Below are 21,867 nucleotides of genomic sequence, written 5' to 3'. Positions count from 1 at the left end.
ACTCAGGGAATTGAATGATAATATGAAGCGCAAAAATATACATGTTGTGGGTATCCCAGAAGGAGAAGAGAAGGGAAAAGGAGGAGAAAAACTAATGGAAGAAATTATCACTGAAAATTTCCCAACTCTTATGAAAGACCTAAAATTACAGATCCAAGAAGTGCAGCGCACCCCAAAGAGATTAGACCCAAATAGGCGTTCTCCAAGACACTTACTAGTCAGAATGTCAGAGGTCAAAGAGAAAGAGAGGATCTTGAAAGCAGCAAGAGAAAAGCAATCCATCACATACAAGGGAAACCCAATAAGACTATGTGTAGATTTCTCAGCAGAAACCATGGAAGCTAGAAGACAGTGGGATGATATATTTAAATTACGAAAAGAGAAAAACTGCCAACCAAGAATTCTATATCCACCAAAATTGTCCTTCAAAAATGAGGGAGAAATTAAAACATTCGCAGACCAAAAGTCACTGAGAGAATTTGTGACCAAGAGATCAGCTCTGCAAGAAATACTAAAGGGAGCACTAGAGACAGATACGAAAAGACAGAAGAGAGAGGTGTGGAGAAGAGTGTAGAAAGAAGGAAAATTAGATATGACATATAAAATACAAAAGGCAATATGGTAGAGGAAAGTACTACTACAGTAATAACACTAAATGTTAATGGATTGAACTCCCAATCAAAAGACATAGACTGGCAGAATGGATTAAAAAACAGGATCTTTCTATATGCTGTCTACAAGAAACACATCTTAGACCCAAAGATAAACATAGGTTGAAAGTGAAAGGTTGGGAAAAGATATTTCATGCAAATAACAACCAGAAAAGAGCAGGAGTAGCTATACTAATATCCAACAAATTAGACTTCAAATGTAAAACAGTTAAAAGAGACAAAGAAGGGCACTATCTACTAATAAAAGGAACAATTCAACAAGAAGACATAACAATCATAAATATTTATGCACCGAACCAGAATGCCCCAAAATACATGAGGCAAACACTGCAAACACTGAAAAGGGAAATAGACACATCTACCATAATAGTTGGAGACTTCAATTCCCCACTCTCATCAATGGACAGAACATCTAGACAGAGGATCAATAAAGAAACAGAGAATTTGAATATTACAATAAATGAGCTAGACTTAACAGACATTTATAGGACATTACACCCCACAACAGCAGGATACACCTTTTTCTCAGGTGCTCATGGATCATTCTCAAAGATAGACCATATGCTGGGTCACAAAGCAAGTCTCAACAAATTTAAAAAGATTGAAATCATACACAACACTTTCTCAGATCATAAAGGAATGAAGTTGGAAATCAATAATAGGCAGGGCGCCAGAAATTCACAAATACGTGGAGACTCAACAACACACTCTTAAACAACCAGTGGGTCAAGGAAGAAATTACAAGAGAAATCAGTAAATATCTCAAGGCGAATGAAAATGAAAACACAACATATCAAAATTTATGGGATGCAGCAAAGGCAGTGCTAAGAGGGAAATTTATTGCCCTAAATGTCTATATCAAAAAAGAAGAAAGGGCAAAAATTCGGGAATTAACTGTCCACTTGGAAGAACTAGAGAAAGAACAGCAAACTAACCCCAAAGCAAGCAAAAGGAAAGAAATAACAAAGATTAGAGCAGAAATAAATGAAATTGAGAACATGAAAACAATTGAGAAAAATCAATAAAAACCAGACGTTGGTTCTATGAGAAAATCAATAAGATTGATGGGCCCTTAGCAAGACTGACAAAAAGAAGAAGAGAGAGGACACAAATAAATAAGATCAGAAATGGAAGAGGAGACATAACCACTGACCTCACAGAAAAAAAGGAGGTAATAACAGGATACTATGAACAACTTTATGCTAATAAATACAACAATGTAGATGAAATGGACAAGTTTCTAGAAAGGCACGAACAACCAACTTTGACTCAAGAAGAAATAGATGACCTCAACAAACCAATCACAAGTAAAGAAATTGAATCAGTCATTCAAAAGCTTCCCAGGACCAGATGGCTTCTTCCCATTCAAAAGAAAAGTCCAGGACCAGATGGCTTCACATGTGAATTCTATCAAACATTCCAGAAAGAATTAGTACCAACTCTGCTCAAACTCTTCAAAAAAATCGAAGTGGAGAGAAAACTACCTAATTCATTCTATGAAGCCAACATCACCCTCATACCAAAACCAGGCAAAGATATTACAAAAAAAAAAAAACTACAGACCAATCTCTCTAATGAATATAGATGCAAAAATCCTCAACAAAATTCTAGCAAATTGAATCCAGCAACACATTAAAAGAATTACACATCATGACCAAGTAGGATTCATCCCAGGTATGCAAGGATGGTTCAACATAAGAAAATCAATTAATGTAATACACCATATCAACAAATCAAAGCAGAAAAATCACATGATCATCTCAATTGATGCAAAGAAGGCATTTGACAAGATTCAACATCCTTTCCTGTTGAAAACACTTCAGAGGATAGGAATACAAGGGAACTTCCTTAAAATGATAAAGGGAATATATGGAAAACCCACAGCTAATATCATCCTCAATGGGGAAAAACTGAAAACTTTCCCCCTAAGATCAGGAACAAGACAAGGATGTCCACTATCACCACTGCTATTCAACATTGTGCTGGAAGTTCTAGCCAGCAATTAGACAAGAAAAAGAAATACAAGGCATCAAAATTGGAAAGGAAGAAGTAAAACTATTACTGTTTGCAGATGATATGATATTATATGTCAAAAACCCTGAAAAATCCACAGCAAAACTACTAGAGCTAATAAACGAGTACAGCAAAGTGGCAGGTTACAAGATCAACATTCAAAAATCTGTAGCATTTCTATACACTAGTAATGAACAATCTGAGGGGGAAATCAAGAAACGAATCCCATTTACAATTGCAACTAAAAGAATAAAATACTTAGGAATAAATTTAACTAAAGAGGCAAAAGACCCATACAAAGAAAACTACAAAAAACTGTTAAAAGAAATCACAGAAGACCTAAATAGATGGAAGGGCATACCATGTTCATGGATTGGAAGACTAAATATAGTTAAGATGTCAATTCTACCTAAATTGATTTACAGATTCAACGCAATACCAATCAAAATCCCAACAATTTACTTTTCGAAAATAGAAAAACCAATAAGCAAATTTATCTGGAAGGGCAGGGTGCCCCGAATTGCTAAAAGTATCTTGAGGAAAAAACACGAAGCTGGAGGTCTCACGCTGCCTGACTTTAAGGCATATTATGAAGCTGCAGTGGTCAAAACAGTATGGTATTGGCATAAAGATAGATATATTGACCAATGGAATCGAATAGAGTGCTCAGATATAGACCCTCTCATCTATGGACATTTGCTCTTTGATAAGGCAGTCAAGCCAACTCACCTGGGACAGAACAGTCTCTTCAATAAATGGTGCCTAGAGAACTGGATATCCATATGCAAAAGAATGAAATAGGACCCGCATCTCACACCCTATACAAAAGTTAACTCAAAATGGATCAAAGATCTAAACATTAGGTCTAAGACCATAAAACAGTTAGAGGAAAATGTAGGGAGATATCTTATAAATCTTATAATTGGAGGCGGTTTTATGGACCTTACACCTAAAGCAAGAGCACTGAAGAAAGAAATAAATAAATGGGAACTCCTCAAAATTAAACACTTTTGTGCATCAAAGAACTTCATCAAGAAAGTAAAAAGACAGCCTACACAATGGGAGACAATATTTGGAAACGACATATCAGATAAAAGTCTAGTATCCAGAATTTATAAAGAGATTGTTCAACTCAACAACAAAAAGACAGCCAACCCAATTACAAAATGGGAAAAGACTTGAATAGACACTTCTCAGAAGAGGAAATACAAATGGCCAAAAGGCAAATTAAGAGATGCTCAACATCCCTGGCCATTAGAGAAATGCAAATCAAAACCACAATAAGATATCATCTCACAACCACCAGAATGGCCATTATCAACAAAACAGAAAATGACAAGTGCTGGAGAGGATGTGGAGAAGGAGGCACACTTATCCACTGTTGGTGGGAATGTCAAATGGTGCAACCACTGTGGAAGGCAGTTTGGCAGTTCCTCAAAAAGCTGAATATAGAATTGCCATATGACTCAGCAATACCATTGCTAGGTATCTACTCAGAGGACTTAAGGGCAAAGACACAAGGACACTTGCATACCAATATTTATAGCAGCATTACTTACAATTGCAAAGAGATGGAAACAGCCAGAATGTCCATCAACAGATGAATGGCTAAACAAACTGTGGTATATACATACGATGGAATATTATGCAGCTTTAAGACAGAATAAACTTATGAATTATGACACAACATGGATGGACCTTGAGAACGTTATGCTGAGTGAGACTAGCCAAAAACTAAAGGACAAATACTGTATGGTCTCACTGATATGAACTGACATTAGTGAATAAACTTGGAATATGTCATTGGTAACAGAGACCATCAGGAGATAGAACTAGGGTAAGATATTGGGTAATTGAAGCTGAAGGGATACAGACTGTGCAACAGGACTGGATACAAAACTCAGAGATGGACAGCAGAATACTACCTAACTGTAATGTAATTACGTTAAAACACTGAATGAAGCTGCATGTGAGAATGATAGAGGGAGGAGGGCTGGGGACATAAATGAAATCAGAAAGAAAGGTAGATGTTAAAGATCGAGATGGTATAATCGAGGAATGCCTAGAGTGTATAATAATAGTGAAATGTACAATGTACAAATTTTAAAAATGTTTTGGCATGAGGAAGAACAAAGGGATGTCATTATTGCAGGGTGCTGAAAACAGATGATAATTAATACTTTAAATTGTCACCTTATGTGTGAGACTAAAGCAAAAAATATTTGTTACATTTGTTTTGTTTTGATTTTACTATTATTACTTTTATTTTTGTCTCTATATTAACATTCTATATCTTTTTCGGTTATGTTGCTAGTTCCTCTAAACCGATGCAAATGTACTAAGAAATGATGATCATGCATCTATGTGATGATGTTAAGAATTACTGATTGCATGTGTAGAATGGTATGATTTCTAAATGTTGGGTTAATTTCTTTTTTTCCGTTAATTAAAAAAAAAAAAAAAAGAGAAGGGGTAATTGGAGCTGAAGGGATACAGACTGTACAACGGGACTGGATATAAAAACTCAGAAATGGACAGCACAATACTACCCAATTGTAATGCAATTATGTTAAAACACTGAATGAAGCTGCATGTGAGGTATAGGTTTTTTTTTTTTTTCTTTCTATTATTGTTTTAATTCTTATTCTGTTGTCTTTTTATTTCTTTTTCTAAATCGATGCAAATGTACTAAGAAATGATGAATATGCAACTATGTGATGTTATTAAGAATTACTGATTGTACATGTAGAATGGAATGATTTCTAATTGTTTTGTTAACTCTTTTTTTAATTAATAAAAAAAAGAAAAAAAATATTTGTTACAAAATTTATAATTTGACTAGAGCATTTCCTAATATAACTCATGTAGATAGTTTGATTGAATGTCATAAGTACTTGGAATCTCAGGTAGGAAATGAGATTTTGTTGGCTTGTCCAGAGTGATGCCCCGATGAATCCCAGAGTGATTTGATCATTGACTGGAAAAGTATTTGCAAGTCCCTTTCGGGGAATGGTGAAAGCGGAGAGAAATTCAACTTCCCCGAGTTGAATTCTTGATATTCTCACAAGCAGTGTGGACAACCAAAGCTACAGGCTGAGCCCCCAGTCTTGGGGTTTGTTCATATGAAACTTAACCCCACAAAGGATAGGTCAAGTCTACTTAAAATTTAGGCCTAAGAGTCACCCCCAAGAGAGCCTCTTTTGTTGCTCAGATGTGGCCTCTCTCTCCAGCCAACATGACAAGCAGTCTCACCACCCTCCCCCTCTCTGCGTGGGACATGACTCCCAGGGGTGTGGACCTTCCTGGCAACGTGGGACAGAGATACTGGAATGAACTGAGACTCAGCATCAAGGGACTGAGAAAAACCCTAGAATGAGCTGAGAATTAACATCAAGGGATTGAGAGAACCTTCTCGACCAAAGGGGGAAGAGTGAAATGAGACAAAGTGTCAATGGCTGAGAGATTCCAAACACAGTTGAGAGGTTATCCTGGAGGTTATTCTTACGCATTATATAGCTAGCACCTTGTTATTCAAGATGTAGTGGAGAGGCTGGAGGGAACAGCCTGAAAATGTAGAGCTGTGTTCCAGTAGCCATGTTTCTTGAAGATGATTGTATAATGATATAGCTTTCACAATGTGACTGTGTGATCGTGAAAACCTTGTGTCTGATGCTCCTTTTATCTACCTTATCAACAGGCAAGTAAAACATATGGAATAAAAATAAATAATCGGGGAACAAATGTTAAAATAAATTTAGTAGATTAAATGCTAGTGATCAATGAAGGGGAGGGGGAAGGGGTATGGTATGTATGAATTTTTTTCTGTTTTCTTTTTATTTCTTTTTCTGAATAGATGCAAATGTTCTGAGAAATGATCATGATGAATATGCAACTATGTGATAGTATTGTGAATTACTGATTATACATGTAGAATGAAATGATCAAAAGTTAAGAATGTTTGCATTTGTTTGTTGTTATATTTTTTTAAAAAATTAAAAAAATAATTGAAAAAAATTGGCCAAGGACTTGAATAGATGTTTCTCTATAAGGGAGACACACAGATGGCCAATAAGTACCTGAAAAGATGCTTGATGTCATTAGCCCCTAGGGAAATGCAAATCAAAACCCCAGTGAGATACCAGCTCAGCCACTAGGATGGCTACTACTAAAAACCAGAAAATAAATATCGGCAGAAATAGGGACCTCAGGCATTGCTGGTGCAGCCGATGTGGCAAACAGTTTGGCGATTCCTCAAAAAGTTCCGTGTGGAGTGACCATATGACCTGGCAATCCCACCTCTAGGTATATAGCCTGGAGAATGGAAGCAGGGACTCAAGCAGACACGTGTACATGCGTTTTTCAAGCAGCATTATCACAGTAGCCAACACGTGGAAGCAACCCAAGTGTCCATGGATTAAAAAAGAAAAGCAGATGCATGGATAACTAAAATGTGCTCCATCCACAAGGCAGAATACGATTCAGCCAGGAAAAGGAACGAAGTTCCGATGCCGGCGACAACATGGGTGAACCCCGAAAACACTACTCAGAGTGAAAGAAGCCAGGCACAAAGGGTCAAATATCATCTGACCTCAAGGATATGAAATAGTCGGAATATGCAATGTGGGGAGGGGGAGTCATGGCTCAGCTGGTGCAGAGCCTCCCCGTTGGGTGAGGGAGGAGCCCTGTTAATGGGTGTGGGTGACACGTTGGGGATGTAAATAGAGTCTGAACTGTATCCACGACATGGATACAGTTAAAGTGGGAAAAAAAGTCAAAAGGAAATTCTTGGGAAAGAAGTGGAGGAGTCCTTGTCATGCCAGAAATAGTATCTGCCATCTAGTCCCTGGCCGTGCCAGGCCTGTTGGTCCAGGTAAGGCTGTGGCAGCAGGTGTCCATGTTGGGGCCTGCCTGGCGTCTGCCCGGCACTGTCCCTTAGTCTGGCAGCTCCTTGAGGGCCCATGAGGGTGGGGCAGCTGCTTCTGTGTTCAGGGTGCATACCCAGGGCCTGGGCCAAGGATCAGGGCTCCAAAGGGTGACTATTTGGCACCTCGGAGGATTTCCAACCCCACTGCACTCCAGAAGCCCTTCTCCTACCCAGCCCAGGGGAGGGCCTGTGACCGAGGACTTGGCCAATCAGGGCATGGCGCACACGACCCCCTGTACAGTGATTGGCTCAAGTGAGGACGTCTGACCCAATGAGAGAGAGCCCTGAGACTTTGGCATCACCTTGCTGACCAATGGGAGACAAGCTGGGGAAGAGCCAACCCGTGGGAGGGTGGAGCCAAGATAGGGACCATTGTCTAAGAGCCTGGATCCAGCCGTGCCTGACACCGAGTGGTTACACGAGGAGGGCAGAGCAGGGGCTAGAAGATAAGTCCCCACTTATCACAGTAGGCCAAGGTGGCCTCGCCCCAGCGTGCACTTGGCACAGAGACTCTCCTGGACCTAGCCAGGTGCCACAGCCTGACCATCCCCCTGACCCTTGCCCAGACGAACTTTAACCATGAGCTTCAAATCCCAGCTTCTCCACCACCTCACCTGGGACATCAGGCATGTCACCTGTCCTCCCGAGCCTCAGTTTCCCCTTTTGTGAAAGGGGTCCGACTATTCCTACTTCATGGGGTTGCCATGGAGATCTGGCGTGAGGACAAAACCCACCTAGGGCTTGATGTGTACTCACTTCTTTCCCTGCCCCCCTGGTTATCAGTCCGGACGGCTAACCCGACAGGCTCTGAAACCCTGCCTGGAGACGGGGGGCTGGTCTGGTTGCCCACCCAGAGACCCACGCTGGGGTGGGAGGGACTGGTTGCCCCTGCTGAGTCCCTACCGGCTGGGACGGTGCGTCCACTGCAAACCTTACGGGGAACCCTGAGAGCATGGCTGCGACACCTAAGCAGGCGGGAGTTTGCCTCCAGCCCTCCTCCTGGGCTCCAGACTTAAGCAGCACCGCACAACCCCAGCATCTGCCCTGATGGTGAGCAAACCCCTCCAGCTGCCCCATCGCCTTCTCGCCAAACCTGCTCCTCCCAGCCCTGCCCTGCTGAGGTTCAGGCCCCCGACCGAAGTCTGGTCTCTCGGCCAGTTGGTGGCTTTGCCTTTAAAACACGGGACTCGCAGCTCTCCTCGCCCCGTGCACTGCTGCCTGCTGGGGCCACGTCCTCTCTTGGGGTCCCCGTGGTTGCTGCACACACCAGGCCTGCTCACAAACGCAGGGCCTTTGCATCGGCCTGTTCTCTCCCAGTTCACGTCCCCCCATGCCCTCTGGGCCGACCCTGACCACCACACTGAGCTCTCCACCTCCACTCCCCCCCCTTTTTCCCCCCCCCCATATCTTCTCATCCTTTCGCATAAACGTAAGGAACTCATGCATTTGTTTTCCATCTGTCTCCCCCACAGGATGTAATTTCCACGGGCACGAGGACATTTGTCCATCTGAGCTGCTGTAGCCAGCCTCTCCGACCTGCGCCGGGCCTTCCCTCTGCCCCCACGCCCAGGCCCGGCCTACCTCTCCCACCACCAAGGCTGCTGGGGGGGAAATCCAGGAAGGAAAGCAGGAGGATGGCGCCACCCTCTCACCATATGCCCCCTACGCTGACCCGGCCGGAGGAACTAGAAGCCGAGCTGCTCTGAGGAACCCAGGAAGAGCCCCCCCCCCACACACACACCAGGCACATCTGTGGGCCGGGCAGCAGGAAGAGCCCAAAGTCCAAACCCCTCCCCGTGAACACTGACAAGGCTCTGGCCTCTGGGACTCAGTTTCTCCATCGGTATAGTGGGGCCTCCAGGGGAGTGCACAGGGCGGGCTTGGCCAGGGGCTCTTGGCTGGGGGTCCTGGGTGGATGGACAGAGCAAGCAACGCACGGACATGCTCACCTGCTGCATGACATCCCGTTTCTGGTTCATGGCGGCCAGGTAGCGTAGAATCAGCTTTGTGGCCTCGGTTTTGCCAGAGCCACTTTCTCCGCTGACCGGGCAAAGGGGGCAGAGTGACTCCACCGTCACGCCCCTTCCTGGCTCCCTCCAGCCCGCGTGGAGCCGGACCAGGAAGGCAGGATGTGGGCAGACGCCCCGGCCAGAAGGGCCAGCCACTGCCCCTGGCCACCCGGCAGTGTGGCCTTCTGCATGCCTGCTGTCCAAAGCCTCTCCAGGCATCTCCACAGGCACACTCACATGTACTCACACACACACTCACATGCATGCATGCACACACACTCACACGCATACACACACTGACACGTACACACACACGCTCACACATATGCACACACTCACATGTACACACACTCACACGCATGCACACACTCACTTGTATGTGCACTCACATGCATGACTCCTGCACACACCCATGCACACACGCACACGTACACACACATGCATGTAAGCACACATTCACATGTATGCACACACTCACATATGCACACACATGCCCGTGAACACACACCCATAGCACACCCATCCACACACCATGTGCACACCCCTGAGGCCTGCACAGGCACATGCATGCCACACGCATGCACAGCCTGGCCCACTGCTCACCTGATGATTATGCACTGGCTCTGTTTGGCATCAAGCATTTTGGAGAAGGCAAGATTTGCAATCGCGAAGAGGTGCCTGGGGAGAAGGCTAGGGGATGTCACTGGAGCGGGTCTGCCCCGACCCTCCCCAACCTCCCAGGGCAAGGCGGGGGGAGTCTCTGTTCAGCTGAGTGGCCCATCCTACTCCAGCCCTCGCCCCTTGGGGCATGTGCCCATCCTGGCCTGGGCCCCCCATGGCCTCCAGCCCCTGGCGGGTGGGGGTGCCTGGCCTCAGAGAGGGCAGCAGCCTGCCTGGGAAGGGACTATTGGGCTGAGGGGTACAGCCGGGGGCTCACCAAGCTCGGGGGACCCAGAAGCCCCCAGGGCAGCCCCACAGCCCCGGCCCAGAGGCACTCACGGAGGATTCTCTCCCAGAGCCCGGCCGCTGTACTGCTGTACTTGCTCCAGCCCATAGATCCCGAACATTCGGTACGGGTTCACTGACACCAGGATGCTGCCAATGTACGTCTGCGGGCAGGGGGAGCTCAGCCTGGCCCTCCCTGCACCCCACACCCCACCCCTGGAGGTCGGGGTCCCCATTTCATTGGCCCTGACGCCTGGAGGTGGGACTTCAGGCCCTGACCAGGCTGCGGCCGGGCCCAGGAACACCTGCCTCATGCCAAGGCCAGCCCCCAGCCCCAGAGTGGGGAGGGAGTTGGGGGGACACTTCGGGCTTCCCTGCTCCTGTGCCTCTGGCCCCCTGTCCCTCTGGGGGTGATGGCTCCCTCCCACCTCTCTGGCCCACCCCGTCTGGGGTCTCAGGCCCAGTATGCCTCCTCATCTGGGTCCCCAGTGCGAGCACACATTTCTGGGGCCCCTGAACCCGGGCCTCTGCCGCTGGCACCCCCTGTTCCAAGGCTCTGTGTTTTAGGACATGGGCGTTATGCTGTCCATACTCAAAGGATGGGACCCTCAGAGTCCAAACCAGAAGGGCCAGGCCTGACCCCATGGGAGGGCCGCCCGGCACTCACGTAGATGAGGCTCCGCTCAAACCTGGTCTTCAGGTTAGACAGCACGGTGGCCTCCTGCAAGTTCCTGGGGCGGGGGGAGGACAGGCGGTCACGCCGAGCCCGGAGCTGGCACGGGCCACTGTCCTGCATCTGGAACCCCCAGCTGCGAGCCCGGGCAAGCAGCTTAGCCGCTCTTTGCCTTGGTCTGGTCCCCTGACACGTGGCCGCCCTGCCTTGCAGGGGCCGTGGCTCAGGTGGCAGTGCACCGGTCGAGCCGTCCTAGTGGACGACGGCCTTGGCCAGCCCAGTCTCACAGGTCAGGCACCTCCTAACCACGGAGGGAAACCACTGACCCCGTTTTGTGGGTGGGGAAACTGAGGCACAGAGAAGGAAGGGGCTTGCCAGAGGCCAGCCAGCCAGTCAGCAGTGGGCCCGCTTGACTCAGGGCTGTGCCGCTCAGGCACTGGGTCTCTGGGTCACACCAGGACGCCCGTTGTGCAGTTGGGGAAACTGAGGCTCTGAAAATGTTGCAGGAGGTCAGAGGACCACCCCCCTCCGCATGGTGGTGGCTCTGCAGCTGGGAGTGTGGTGACCCACAGCAGCCCCTCCCCAGCTCCGCAACTCACTCCAGTTGCGTCATGTCCTCCACGCCGTCCTCCTGGCGCTGCTCGCGGAACCGCACGTGCGGCAGGTTGCGGATGGAGTGCATCTGCGGGAGAGGCAGGCTTGGCAGGCGGCATGGCGCCACGGCCCCCTCCCCGCCCCCACCGTCGAGGAAGGAAGGCCAGACAGGCTGGCGGTGGGGGAGGGGTCCTGCAGATGCTGGCAGCAGGCATGCGTCCACCGCAATGTCCACCCACGCAGGCTCCCAGACGTTGCCCTCCCGTTCCCCGCACAGGAAGCCCCCAGCCTCGGGCTCGCCGTCCCGCAGCGCCGACACCTCCCTGCTGAGCCCCCAAGTCCAGCGCATGTGCGAGGTGACAGCTCCGTGACCACCTGTGACCCGGGACCTCTGGGGGGCCGGGAGGAGGACGTCTTGCAGGTGCCTCAGCCCTACGGCCGCGGCGAACCCCGAGCCCCACGCAGCGAACCCTGAGCCCCACGCGGGGCAAAGGCCTTTGCAGCTCACGCAGCCCCCACGCACGCCATGGGCTTGGGAGGGGCCTGTGGGCACCCACAGGGCGTGGCCGGGAGCCCCCATGTGCACCTCCTTTCCCGCCTGCATGTTTCCACCCCCACGTGTCTGTGCACCGCTGTGCCTGCCCTGGCCCTCCCACGCCTTTTTGGACTCCTGGACATGAGCCGTGGCCCCGTCCGTGGGCATGTGGGCCTGCACGTGTGCACACCTGCAGCGTACAAAGCACCCCAGGACAGGCGTCATGGCCTGACAGGCAGTCCTTGGCCTCGGGACATGTGTGTGGACTGTCCGCCCCCCCGACACGGCGAGGAAAGGGGACACCTGCCTGGAGGCCGGGCTCTGGCTGCTAAGTAGGGCATGGTGTGTCACCTGGCCCCACTGCCCACCTGCCCACGTGCGCGCCGGCCGCCGGTGCCCTGAATAATTCAGCCACTCACGTATTCCAGGGTGAGGAGGGCCCAGGTGTCCTTGCCCCGCGCTCCCGGGCGCCCCGCGCCCCGCTCCCGCAGTGCCGCAGTCCACACAGCACGGGGCACCCGCCGGCGGGGCCAGGGGCCCCCCAGCAGCCAGGCTGCCCCCGTGGCCATGGCCGCGCCCCCAGCCGCCCGCTTCTCCGGGCACCGTCTGCACAGCCTGAGACGCACCGCCTGCGTGCCCCGCCCTGCCCGGCGTCCCGGGGGAGGCTCCGGTGACCACCCCCCTCTGCCAAGGCCACCCAGCATCGGCTGGCATTGGGCCACGGGCGCAGCAGTCGGGTACAGGCAGGCACCTCCCAGGGCAGACCCCGGCTCGCTGGAGACCCAGGAGAGCAACTGCCGCTCCGGGGTCCAGGGTCCCCACTCCACAGGCAGCACCCCAGCAGTGGGGACTCTGTGGGACATGTGTTACCCCCAGAGGAGGGGCCAGGGCATGGAGGCGAGGCAGGCCCTGCACATTTACACGAGGCCAAATTCTTGGGGGTCAGTCTGGAGTAGACACCAGTTTCTGGGTGCCCAGAGCCCAACTGGGATGAACAGACAAGTTCCCTTCCCGCAATGGGGAGGAGGCACCCATGTGAGCCCCGCGCTGCCCAGGCCGGCAAGCCTTGTCTAGCGGATCTCCCAGGATGAGCCTGTTCTCCCCAAGCCACAGGTGGGCAGACTGAGGCCCAGAGGACAGCACCCCCAGGCCACACAGGGGCTCCTGCCTGGGGCCGTCTCCCAGGCCCCCCCTGATCGGGGCCTCATACCTTGTTCCACCAGCTTCCGTGTCCCTTCTCTTCCCCGGGGCCCCTGAGGGGCAGATGGGGGGCTCCGGGGCCAGGGCGGGACAGGAGGAGGACGTGCGCTTGAGCCCGGACTGAGAGGGCCTCCGCCAGCAGCCAGAGGCGGGGCCAGTGTGGTCTCGGGGCTCGCGGCCCGGGGTGGGGCTCGGGGTCCTGGCCGGGCTGGCAGGGGGCCTGCGGGGCAGCGGGTGCCCCCTGCGGGAAGGAGCTCAGCTTCTGCACCCGGGGTGCAACCACCGCAAAACGCCCTGGGCCTGGCTGGCGCCGCTCACTCCCCTCAGCGGGGGGTCCTGGGGCCACCTTAGGCGCCAAGGGGGCTGGGGCTCTGGACAGTGTCCCCCAGCGGCGCCACGGTGGCCACGAGGCCCATGGCCGGTTGGCGGCAGCCAGGGGGTATGAGAAGCTGGGCCTCAGCGCCCTGAGCTCTGGGCGGGCCTCCATCGGGGGGCTCGGCATTGGGGGTTCAGGCTGTGCCGCTGGCAGGGGTTCCCCCGTGGCCTCTTCTCCTGGCCCCTCGGTGCTGGGGCTGGCCGACTTGGGAAGCTGTCCAGGCCCTGGTTCGCGATGTCTGCCCAGGAAGACCCTGGCTGAGTCCGTGGGGGCGTCCTCAAACTGGGGGTCCGGCGGTGGCCTCAGGGCCCCGTGTTGGAGGAAGGGGTTTCCGGGCACAGCAGGTGGCCTGGAGAAGCCTCGGCGGCTGCCGACACCCCCTGGCCAGGGGGAGGGTGGACGCGGCGGGGGAGGCATGTCCACCTCCCAGCTGGGGGCCTGTCGGGGCACCATCCAGAGGGTTCCCGAGTCCTCTGGCTCATGCTGGCCGTCGGGGTGCTCTGGGAGAGCCGTGTGTACCCGCCAGGACCCCGTGCCAGGTGGCGGCTGGAAGGGGCGCACCCGAGGCTTCACGGCCCGCGTGGGGGGCTCGCTGAGGCGCTTCCAGGCGTGCGGCAGGGGCGTGGCCAGGTCCAGTGAGCGGCGCCGCAGGCTGCGGCCCAGCAGTGGTGGGGGCGAGGGTGGACGTGACGCCGCCAGAGCCGGTGCGTGGGGGGCGCCTAGGGGCCCCAAAGCCTGGCGCGGGGTCAGGGGCTCCCGCAGTGAGCGGGGCCGGTGAGGTGGCTGGGAGGCGGGGCCGGTGCAGGGGGCCAGCTGAGAGGAGCGGGGTCCCCGGGCTGCGCGGTAGCTGGAGGATCGAGGTGGCCAGGCCGGAGTGCATGGGGCCTGTGGGGAGGGCCTGGGGACGCCCCAGGCTGGAGCCCGCCGGCCCGACACCCTGAAGGAGGCTCGGGGAGGGGGCAGGCCCAGCAGGCTGGGGGACCCCTCAGGGCTCACAGGAGGGGGCTCCACCAGGGCCCACCGGCTGGCCTGGGGCGCAAGGGGTGCGTGGGCCGGGGCGGCCCAAGGCGGTGGGTGCCGGCGCAGGGAGCTGTGGGGGGAGGCAGGCAGGCCGGGGCCCAGGGTGCAGCGGGTGGCCTGGCTGGAGGGCGCTGGGGGCGTGGGCGGGCGGGCGTTGTGGCTGTGGGCCCGCGGCTGGACCCTCCTGAGCACGATGGGTGTGCTGGGCTGCGCGGGGTCCATGCCGGCCAGCTGGTAGCCCAGGCGCTTGTAAGCGGCCTCCCTGCCTGCTTGGACCTCCTGGCCGGCGGAGGCTGGTCCGGCCTGCTTCCCTGACAGCGTCTTCTTGAGGAAGCGGGCCAGGGAGGTGGGTGGCCGGGGCGGGGGGCGGCCAAACGGGGGCACGAATCCCGGGCCGCGGGGTGCCCTGAAGGCCGTCAGGGCCCGCTGCAGGTTCCGCTGCCGCGGTGTGAGGAAGCCCCAGAAAGGGGGCGCGTAGGGCCTGGAGGGCCCCAGGCCCATCTCCTCATCCTCGTCCTCCTCGTCCATGTCCCCCAGGGGCAGCGGGATGTTCAGCGAAGGCGGGAGGGGCACTTCCAGCTTCTCCTTCCCGAACAGCTTCACCTGCGGCCGCGGAAAGAGGCGAAACCTGCGGATGAGCGAGAGCTTTGACCTGGCCGGCGTGTCCATGCCCTGCTGCTCGAAGAAGGCGGCACTGGGCAGGCGGAAGGAGGGGAGCTGCGGCTCGGCACCCGCCTCCTCAGACTCCTCCAGCTCCACGATGTCGTCCATGGGGTGGGCGTACGGGTTGTGGGGGGATGCGGTGGGCGGTGGGACCCACGGGTACAGCAAGGCTGGGTCCTCCGGGGACACGTGGGGCACCTGAGGGGGGTGGGCAGCCCTGTCCCCAGGTCCAAAGAGAGTGTCAGCAGTATAGGGGACGCTGTAGGGATTGAAATAGGGCGGCTCATATGGGGCGCTGTAGGGGGTGCTGTAGGGCAGGTCGTAGGGCGTGTCATAGGGCAGGTCGTAGGGCGTATCATAAGGCATGTTGTAGGGTGTGTCATAGGGCAGGTCGTAGGGCGTGTCATAGGGCAGGTCGTAGGGCGTGTCATAGGGCAGGTCGTAGGGCGTATTGTAGGGCAGGTCGTAGGGCAGGTCGTAGGGCAGGTCGTAAGGGAGGTTGGAGGCTGGGTTGTAGGGCGGGTAGGGCAAGTTGTAAGGTGTGTAGGGGTCCAGGTGGTAGCTGTGGGGTGCCAGCCCAGCCCCAGAACTGTCGTAGTAGCCGTAGGGAGCTGCATACCCCGAGGGGGGCGCGTAGGGGGGTTCGTGGTCACCGTGGCCGTAGCCGTAGCCATAGCCATAGGGACCCGGGCGCTGCAGGAAGCCCCCGCTATAGGGGGCATGCCAGACATCATAGGGGTCCCCATGGGGCGGCCAGGCCGGGGGGCGCTCCCGGCCCTCGTAGCGGCGCAGTGAGCGGTGGTCGTAGCTGTCGTCCCCGTCGCGTCGGTAGTCGTAGTACTCGCCCAGGTCCTGGAAGCCCTCGAGCCCGTACAGCGACCTGCGCGAGCCCGTGGGCCGTGAGGGGGCCTCGGCCTCGAAGGGCAGGAAACCCAGGGGTTCCGCGGACATGTAGACGCTGCGGCTGCGGGGGAAGCTGCGCAGGCGGTCCCCGCGTCGCAGGATCTCGGCGCCCGACGGGAAGGGCAGCTTGCGGGAGCCCTGGCGGGCGTCGGGGGTGCGCAGCCGGGCGTCCACGGCGGCCTGCGGGCTGCCCGCCGCCTCGGCCTTCTTCAGCAGGAACGTCTTGGTGAGCCAGTTGACGGCCGTGGAGGCCTTGCTGAGCGAGCGGGCGCGCGGGCGCAGCCGGCCGTGGCCGCGCCGGCCCGGGAAGCGGATGACCATGAAGGACGGCTTCTTGCCGCGCATGGCCCGTTTCTTCTTGCCCGCGCGCATCTGCGCCAGGAGCCGGGACGTGGCCCGCAGCGCGTTGCGCGCCTTCCGCCGGCGCCGGGTCCGGTGCGGGCCGCTGTGCAGGCCCCAGAGGAAGGCCGAGGCGCTGCGGAACTGGCCCTTCTTGGACACCTTGGGCGTGCGGTCCCGGAAGCCCATGAACAGCCGCGACGTGCCGCGCAGGCTCCGCTTCGGCTTCTCGGGCTCCGGCGCCTTCTTGCCTTTCTTGCCCTTCTTGGCCTTCTTCTCCTCCTCCTCCTCCTTCGCCATGGCGGCGGCCTGCCCCCCGCCCGGCCCACGCGCGCGTCTCCCCTGACTGCGGACGGATGCGCGGCCTCCTTGGGCAGGCTGCGGATGGGACTGGTCGGCAGTGGCCCCCGAGGGAGGCCCGGAGCCTACGATCCATAATTCATCCCCTGCGGCCGCCGCCTCGGGTTTCACGTGCAAGCGGCGGGGGACATCGGGCGGGTGGCGCTGCCCGGGGAGCCTGGGGCACCCGGCTGGGGCCTGGCCCACTTCGGCCCCCGCCTGCCACGCCCTTCGCACACCGCCCCTCGCTCAGCCCACACCATCTCTCGCCTCATGGCCACCCCTCTGTGGGGAAAGGCGCCGGGGCCCACAGCCAGGACCCAGACCCCGAAACCACCCAGGCCATCCATCCCAGGCCGGACATGCAGCCGGGGCCCCTGAGCCCAGGCTGGGGGCTCTGAACCCATCCCTGAGGGGCTTGCGGAGGGCTCTGTGCCCCCAGGCCCTGGGCCGGGGGAGGGGGCCAGGCAGGGCTGAGGCCGCATCTGCGAAAGGCGAGCCGGGCCACTGCTGTGAATAATGCATCGGGGAGCACTGGCAGCCGCTTGCAAGGCAGAGCCAGGCAGGGGGGTCAGGGGAGCTCCCACAGGGCCCTGTGAGGCCCCGGCATCCCCTCTGGGGCCCCTGGTGCTGGGCTGTGCCCCTTGCTCCTTCGCGAACAGGGAACCAGGCCTGGGGGCTCCCTGGGCAGCACCAGGGGCAGGAAAGAGCACAGGCAGGGCTCAGTTCCAGAACATTTCCTTCACCCCCAAAGGAAGCCCCCCACCCCATCAGCAGTGCCCCCCAGCCCCCACAACCACCAATGTGCTGGCTGTCTTGGTGGACTTGCCTGTTCTGGAAGCTTCCCATGAATGGGGAAGGCAGGGTGGCCTGTGGCCTCAGCCGGCCTCCCAGGGCATCCGCGTTGGGGCCCCCAACTCACGTCTGCAAATCGGCATAGGGGTGGTGGTGGCTGGGGCTCGTTAGGCGACAGGAGGGGAGCTTGGAGGGGGCGGCTCTGGGACCCTTGGGCACCCAGCCATCTGTCTTCCTTCCTCCCCCATCCCGTCTGCCTGGGGTTCAGGCGCTCTGTTCACTCCGCCCACCCCCATCCTTTGCTTGGGGGAGGTTTGCAGAGGAGACCCCCCCACACACAGAGGGCCTGGCTGTGTCCCTCGCCACCCTGTGTCCTGGGAGAGCTGTGGAACAGGGACAGCGAGAGGCCCTCCCGGGCCCCGCCGAGCCAGCAGGCATCTCCTCCTGCTCGCCACCTCAAGCTGCGCCCAGAGGCAGTGGGGCCAGAGCAGTGGCACCCAGTCCTGGCACCCCCTGGGCTGGAGGAAGCAGTGAAGGAGCCCCCGTGGGGAGGGCAGCCTGCAGGAAACCGTGGGGCTAGGGAAGGGGCGTCCGTTTCCCAACACGTCTTTCTACGCCACCCTTTCACCTGTTCTTCCCTGTCTGTGGGTCTGTGGATGTTGCTGCTTGGGGGGGCGGACAGAGGGCAGGGGGCAGTGGGCAGGGCACGGGCCCCACCAGGTCTGTCCACAGGGTGGGCTATCAGTCACCCGCCCAAAGGAGCGGAGCTGGGGCCTCGCTGCAGCATGGGTGAGCCCCTTGACGCCATGCTGAGTGAAGGGTCGCGGGCTGTGGGGGTCCATGACGCGAAGCAGCTGGGATCGGTGACTCCACGGAGGGTGCCGGGGCTGGGGAGGGGGTGGGGCACGGCTGTCCAGGTAAGGAGAATGCTCTGGAATTACACGGAGCTAATGATTGCACAACAAGGTGGATACAGCAAATACTACCAAATTATTCACTTTAAGATGGCTAATTTTATGTTGCACCAATTTCACCCCAATTGAAAAAAAAGGACTGGGGAGTATTTCCTCCTGAGCCCAGAGATGCTGATAGAGGCCCTGCCCTCCTGCGGCGTGTTTCCAAGGTAAGGGGCTCCTCCTAGGACCCTCACAGACCTGCAAAAGGTGGGGGTATTCGCATTTCTATTTCCCAGGGGTGGAACCAAGACTCAGAGTCACACAGCCTGGGCAGGGCAGGCAGGTGAGCTCAGGCCTGGGCCGCCATGAACTACCTTTGTCGCTGGGCCTTCCGGCCCCCAGATGCTCACGTACTGGGGGACAGGGAGCCGCCGCAGATGTGGGAGGAGGTGGGGGCTCAGCTGAGACCACCCAGAGTCCAGTCCTCCACCAAGCCACCAGGACTGGCCCAGGACCCAGCCCAGGCAGCCATGAGGCCTCCAGCATCGCTGGCCCTGGACACACTGTGGGGCTGGTAGGGCTGGAAGGGGTGGGAGGGACTGGGGGCTGGGAGGAGTGGGAGGGGCTGGGGGGATGGGAGGAGGGGGAGGGGCTGGGGGGCTGGGAGGAGTGGGAGGGACTTGGGGCTGGGAGGAGGGAGAGGGGCTGGGGGCTGGGAGGAGTGGGAGGGGCTGGGGGGCTGGGAGGAGTGGGAGGGGCTGGGGGCTGGGAGGAGGGAGAGGGGCTGGGGGCTGGGAGGAGTGGGAGGGGCTGGGGGGCTGGGAGGAGTGGGAGGGGCTGGGGGGCTGGGAGGAGTGGGAGGGGCTGGGGGGATGGGAGGAGGGGGAGGGACTGGGGGCTGGGAGGAGGGGGAGGGGCTGGGGGGCTGGGAGGAGGGGGAGGGGCTGGGGGGATGGGAGGAGGGGGAGGGACTGGGGGCTGGGAGGAGGGGGAGGGACTGGGGGCTGGGAGGAGGGGGAGGGGCTGGGGGGCTGGGAGGAGGGGGAGGGGCTGGGGGGCTGGGAGGAGGGGGAGGGGCTGGGGGCTGGGAGGAGGGGGAGGGACTGGGGGCTGGGAGGAGGGGGAGGGACTGGGGGGATGGGAGGAGGGGGAGGGGCTGGGGGAAGTGCTGTGGGGGCTGTGAGGAGTGAGAAGAGTGGGAGGGGTGGGAAGTGCTGTGGGGGTAGGGGTCACCTTAGAGCTGGACCTGGTAGCGAAGTAGAAAGGGCCCCAAAGGACACTGCTGGGACATAGGAATGACAGAGCACGGACTGGAAGCCTTCCATTAAAGTCACGTTCTCGGCCTTGGTGACTGCACCTGGGGGCCACACGCGTGAGCTGAGGAGGAGGGACACAAGCTGGGCTCAGGCGTTTAGAAAACAGGTGACAGGGAGATGGACAGAGGGTGACGGAGAGAGCAGTGTAACGTTTGGAAAAATGCTAATAAGTGGTCAACTTGGGCACCTGTGGGGCAGAAGAGGCTTGGAGTTCCCCATATTGCTTTTGTTTTATTTATGCCACTGTCTTTTAAGAGTCAAGTTATTTCAAAATAAAAAGTTAAAATCCCCAGAGACATCCGCGAGCATGGCCCCAAGGCCTCCGTCCTGACCCTTGAAGGCGGGGCGGGAGGCCATGGTAGGGCAGGCTGGGGGCCGGGCCGTTTGCAAAGGGCGGCAGCGCTGAGGCGGTGGCAGGGCGGTGGGGGGGCAGGTGGCGCTGCTGGAACGGGCCCAGCTCCCCCGTCTGGAGGCCACGGAGAGGAGGGGCCGCGTGGGGTGTGCGGCTGGTGGGGCTGTCAGGGAGCACGGGCAGAGGGAACCCAGGATGGAGGACGGGGTGGGGGCGTAGCCCAGGGGGCCGCAGGGCCTGGGGAGCCACAGAAAGGCCTCTGCCCTGTCTGCTCGGCAAGCGGCCTTGGGCTGCCCCACCTGGTCTCTGGGGTCCTGGCTCCACCCCAGGACGTAGGGACATCATTCCCAGCAGTCCATGCGGCTGCCCCTTCCCTGGCGGGTCAGGGTCCTCCCTTCCTGTCAGGGTCCCCAGTCTCCGTGGCAGGCGCAGGGGGTTCGGGGAATGATGTCCCTGCATTCCCATTTATTTATGGGGCACCCGCTCTGCGCAGGGCACTGGGCAGGGCCGAGTGCAAACCGACACGCACTTGCCTCTGCACTTGCCCCCTCGCCCTCCTGCTCTGCTCCCGCCACACGTCTGCGTGTTTGCATAGGCTTTTCACTTGACCTGCACCGCAGTCCCTCGCCGCCATAGGGGCTGTTACTCCATTTTACACATCGGGAGACCGCGCCAGAGCGCCAGAGGCGTTCCACGAGCTGCGGAAGCGGACCTGAACCAGACGGGCTGGCTCCAGAGCACCCAGGCTTCGGCCATGGCCCCAGTGCTCTCGGGAAACGGTCTTGCCAAGCATTCTTGAGGCGCGTGGGGAGAAGCGGAAAGGGACGCAGGAAGGAGGCAGGGACAGGGGACCAGGGCAGGGCTGTGACCAGGGGAGTGGCTGTGGGGAGGGGTTGGGAGGAACCGAGGGCGAGGGCAGAGCAGGGAGAAGCTTGGGCTGACACGGGGTGGCGGCACAGACAGGGGAGTCATTTGCTGGGGGGCGGCAGGATTAGTTGGGGTGGGAAACAGGTTTTTTGGGGACTGTGGGACAGCCAAGCGAGGGCCAAGAATTTGGAGTGGCCGGGCAGAGAGCAGGCCCTGTGGGGTCCCAGCGGGTGGGGCGAGAAGAGCCAGGGGCCTGGGGGATGTCCAGGAGAGGCCGAGTGAGCCCGGGACCCCGGGGGGCTCATCTCTTGCTGCCTGGCTGGGAGCAGCACCCTGGAAGGATACCGGAAGGAGGAGGGGTAAGGGGTGTCTCAGGAGCCAGCTGAGGCAGGGGGTGCTGGGCCTGCTGGGGCCAAGGAGAGTGGCCACTGGCTCAG

At 56.8% G+C, this 21,867-nt stretch overlaps 1 protein-coding gene across 1 annotated transcript in view; it reads right to left on the bottom strand.

The window, feature by feature from the left end:
- Nucleotides 1–17,165, bottom strand: part of MYO15A (myosin XVA) — a 64,729-nt gene extending 47,564 nt beyond the window's left edge. Inside the window, exons 1-7 of the mRNA XM_077163408.1 lie at nucleotides 16,145–17,165; nucleotides 13,575–15,952; nucleotides 11,835–11,917; nucleotides 11,230–11,293; nucleotides 10,617–10,726; nucleotides 10,221–10,295; nucleotides 9,558–9,648 (exon numbers count right to left, since the gene is read on the bottom strand). Coding sequence (XP_077019523.1) covers nucleotides 9,558–9,648; nucleotides 10,221–10,295; nucleotides 10,617–10,726; nucleotides 11,230–11,293; nucleotides 11,835–11,917; nucleotides 13,575–15,952; nucleotides 16,145–17,165 — 3,822 coding nt within the window. The remainder of the gene's footprint in view (nucleotides 1–9,557; nucleotides 9,649–10,220; nucleotides 10,296–10,616; nucleotides 10,727–11,229; nucleotides 11,294–11,834; nucleotides 11,918–13,574; nucleotides 15,953–16,144) is intronic.
- Nucleotides 17,166–21,867: the final 4,702 nt, after the last annotated feature.

Source organism: Tamandua tetradactyla, chromosome 6, assembly GCF_023851605.1.
Source record: "Tamandua tetradactyla isolate mTamTet1 chromosome 6, mTamTet1.pri, whole genome shotgun sequence".
NCBI lineage: Eukaryota > Metazoa > Chordata > Mammalia > Pilosa > Myrmecophagidae > Tamandua > Tamandua tetradactyla.
The sequence above is the reverse complement of the archived record's forward strand: the minus strand, read 5'-3'. Positions and strand labels throughout refer to the sequence as shown.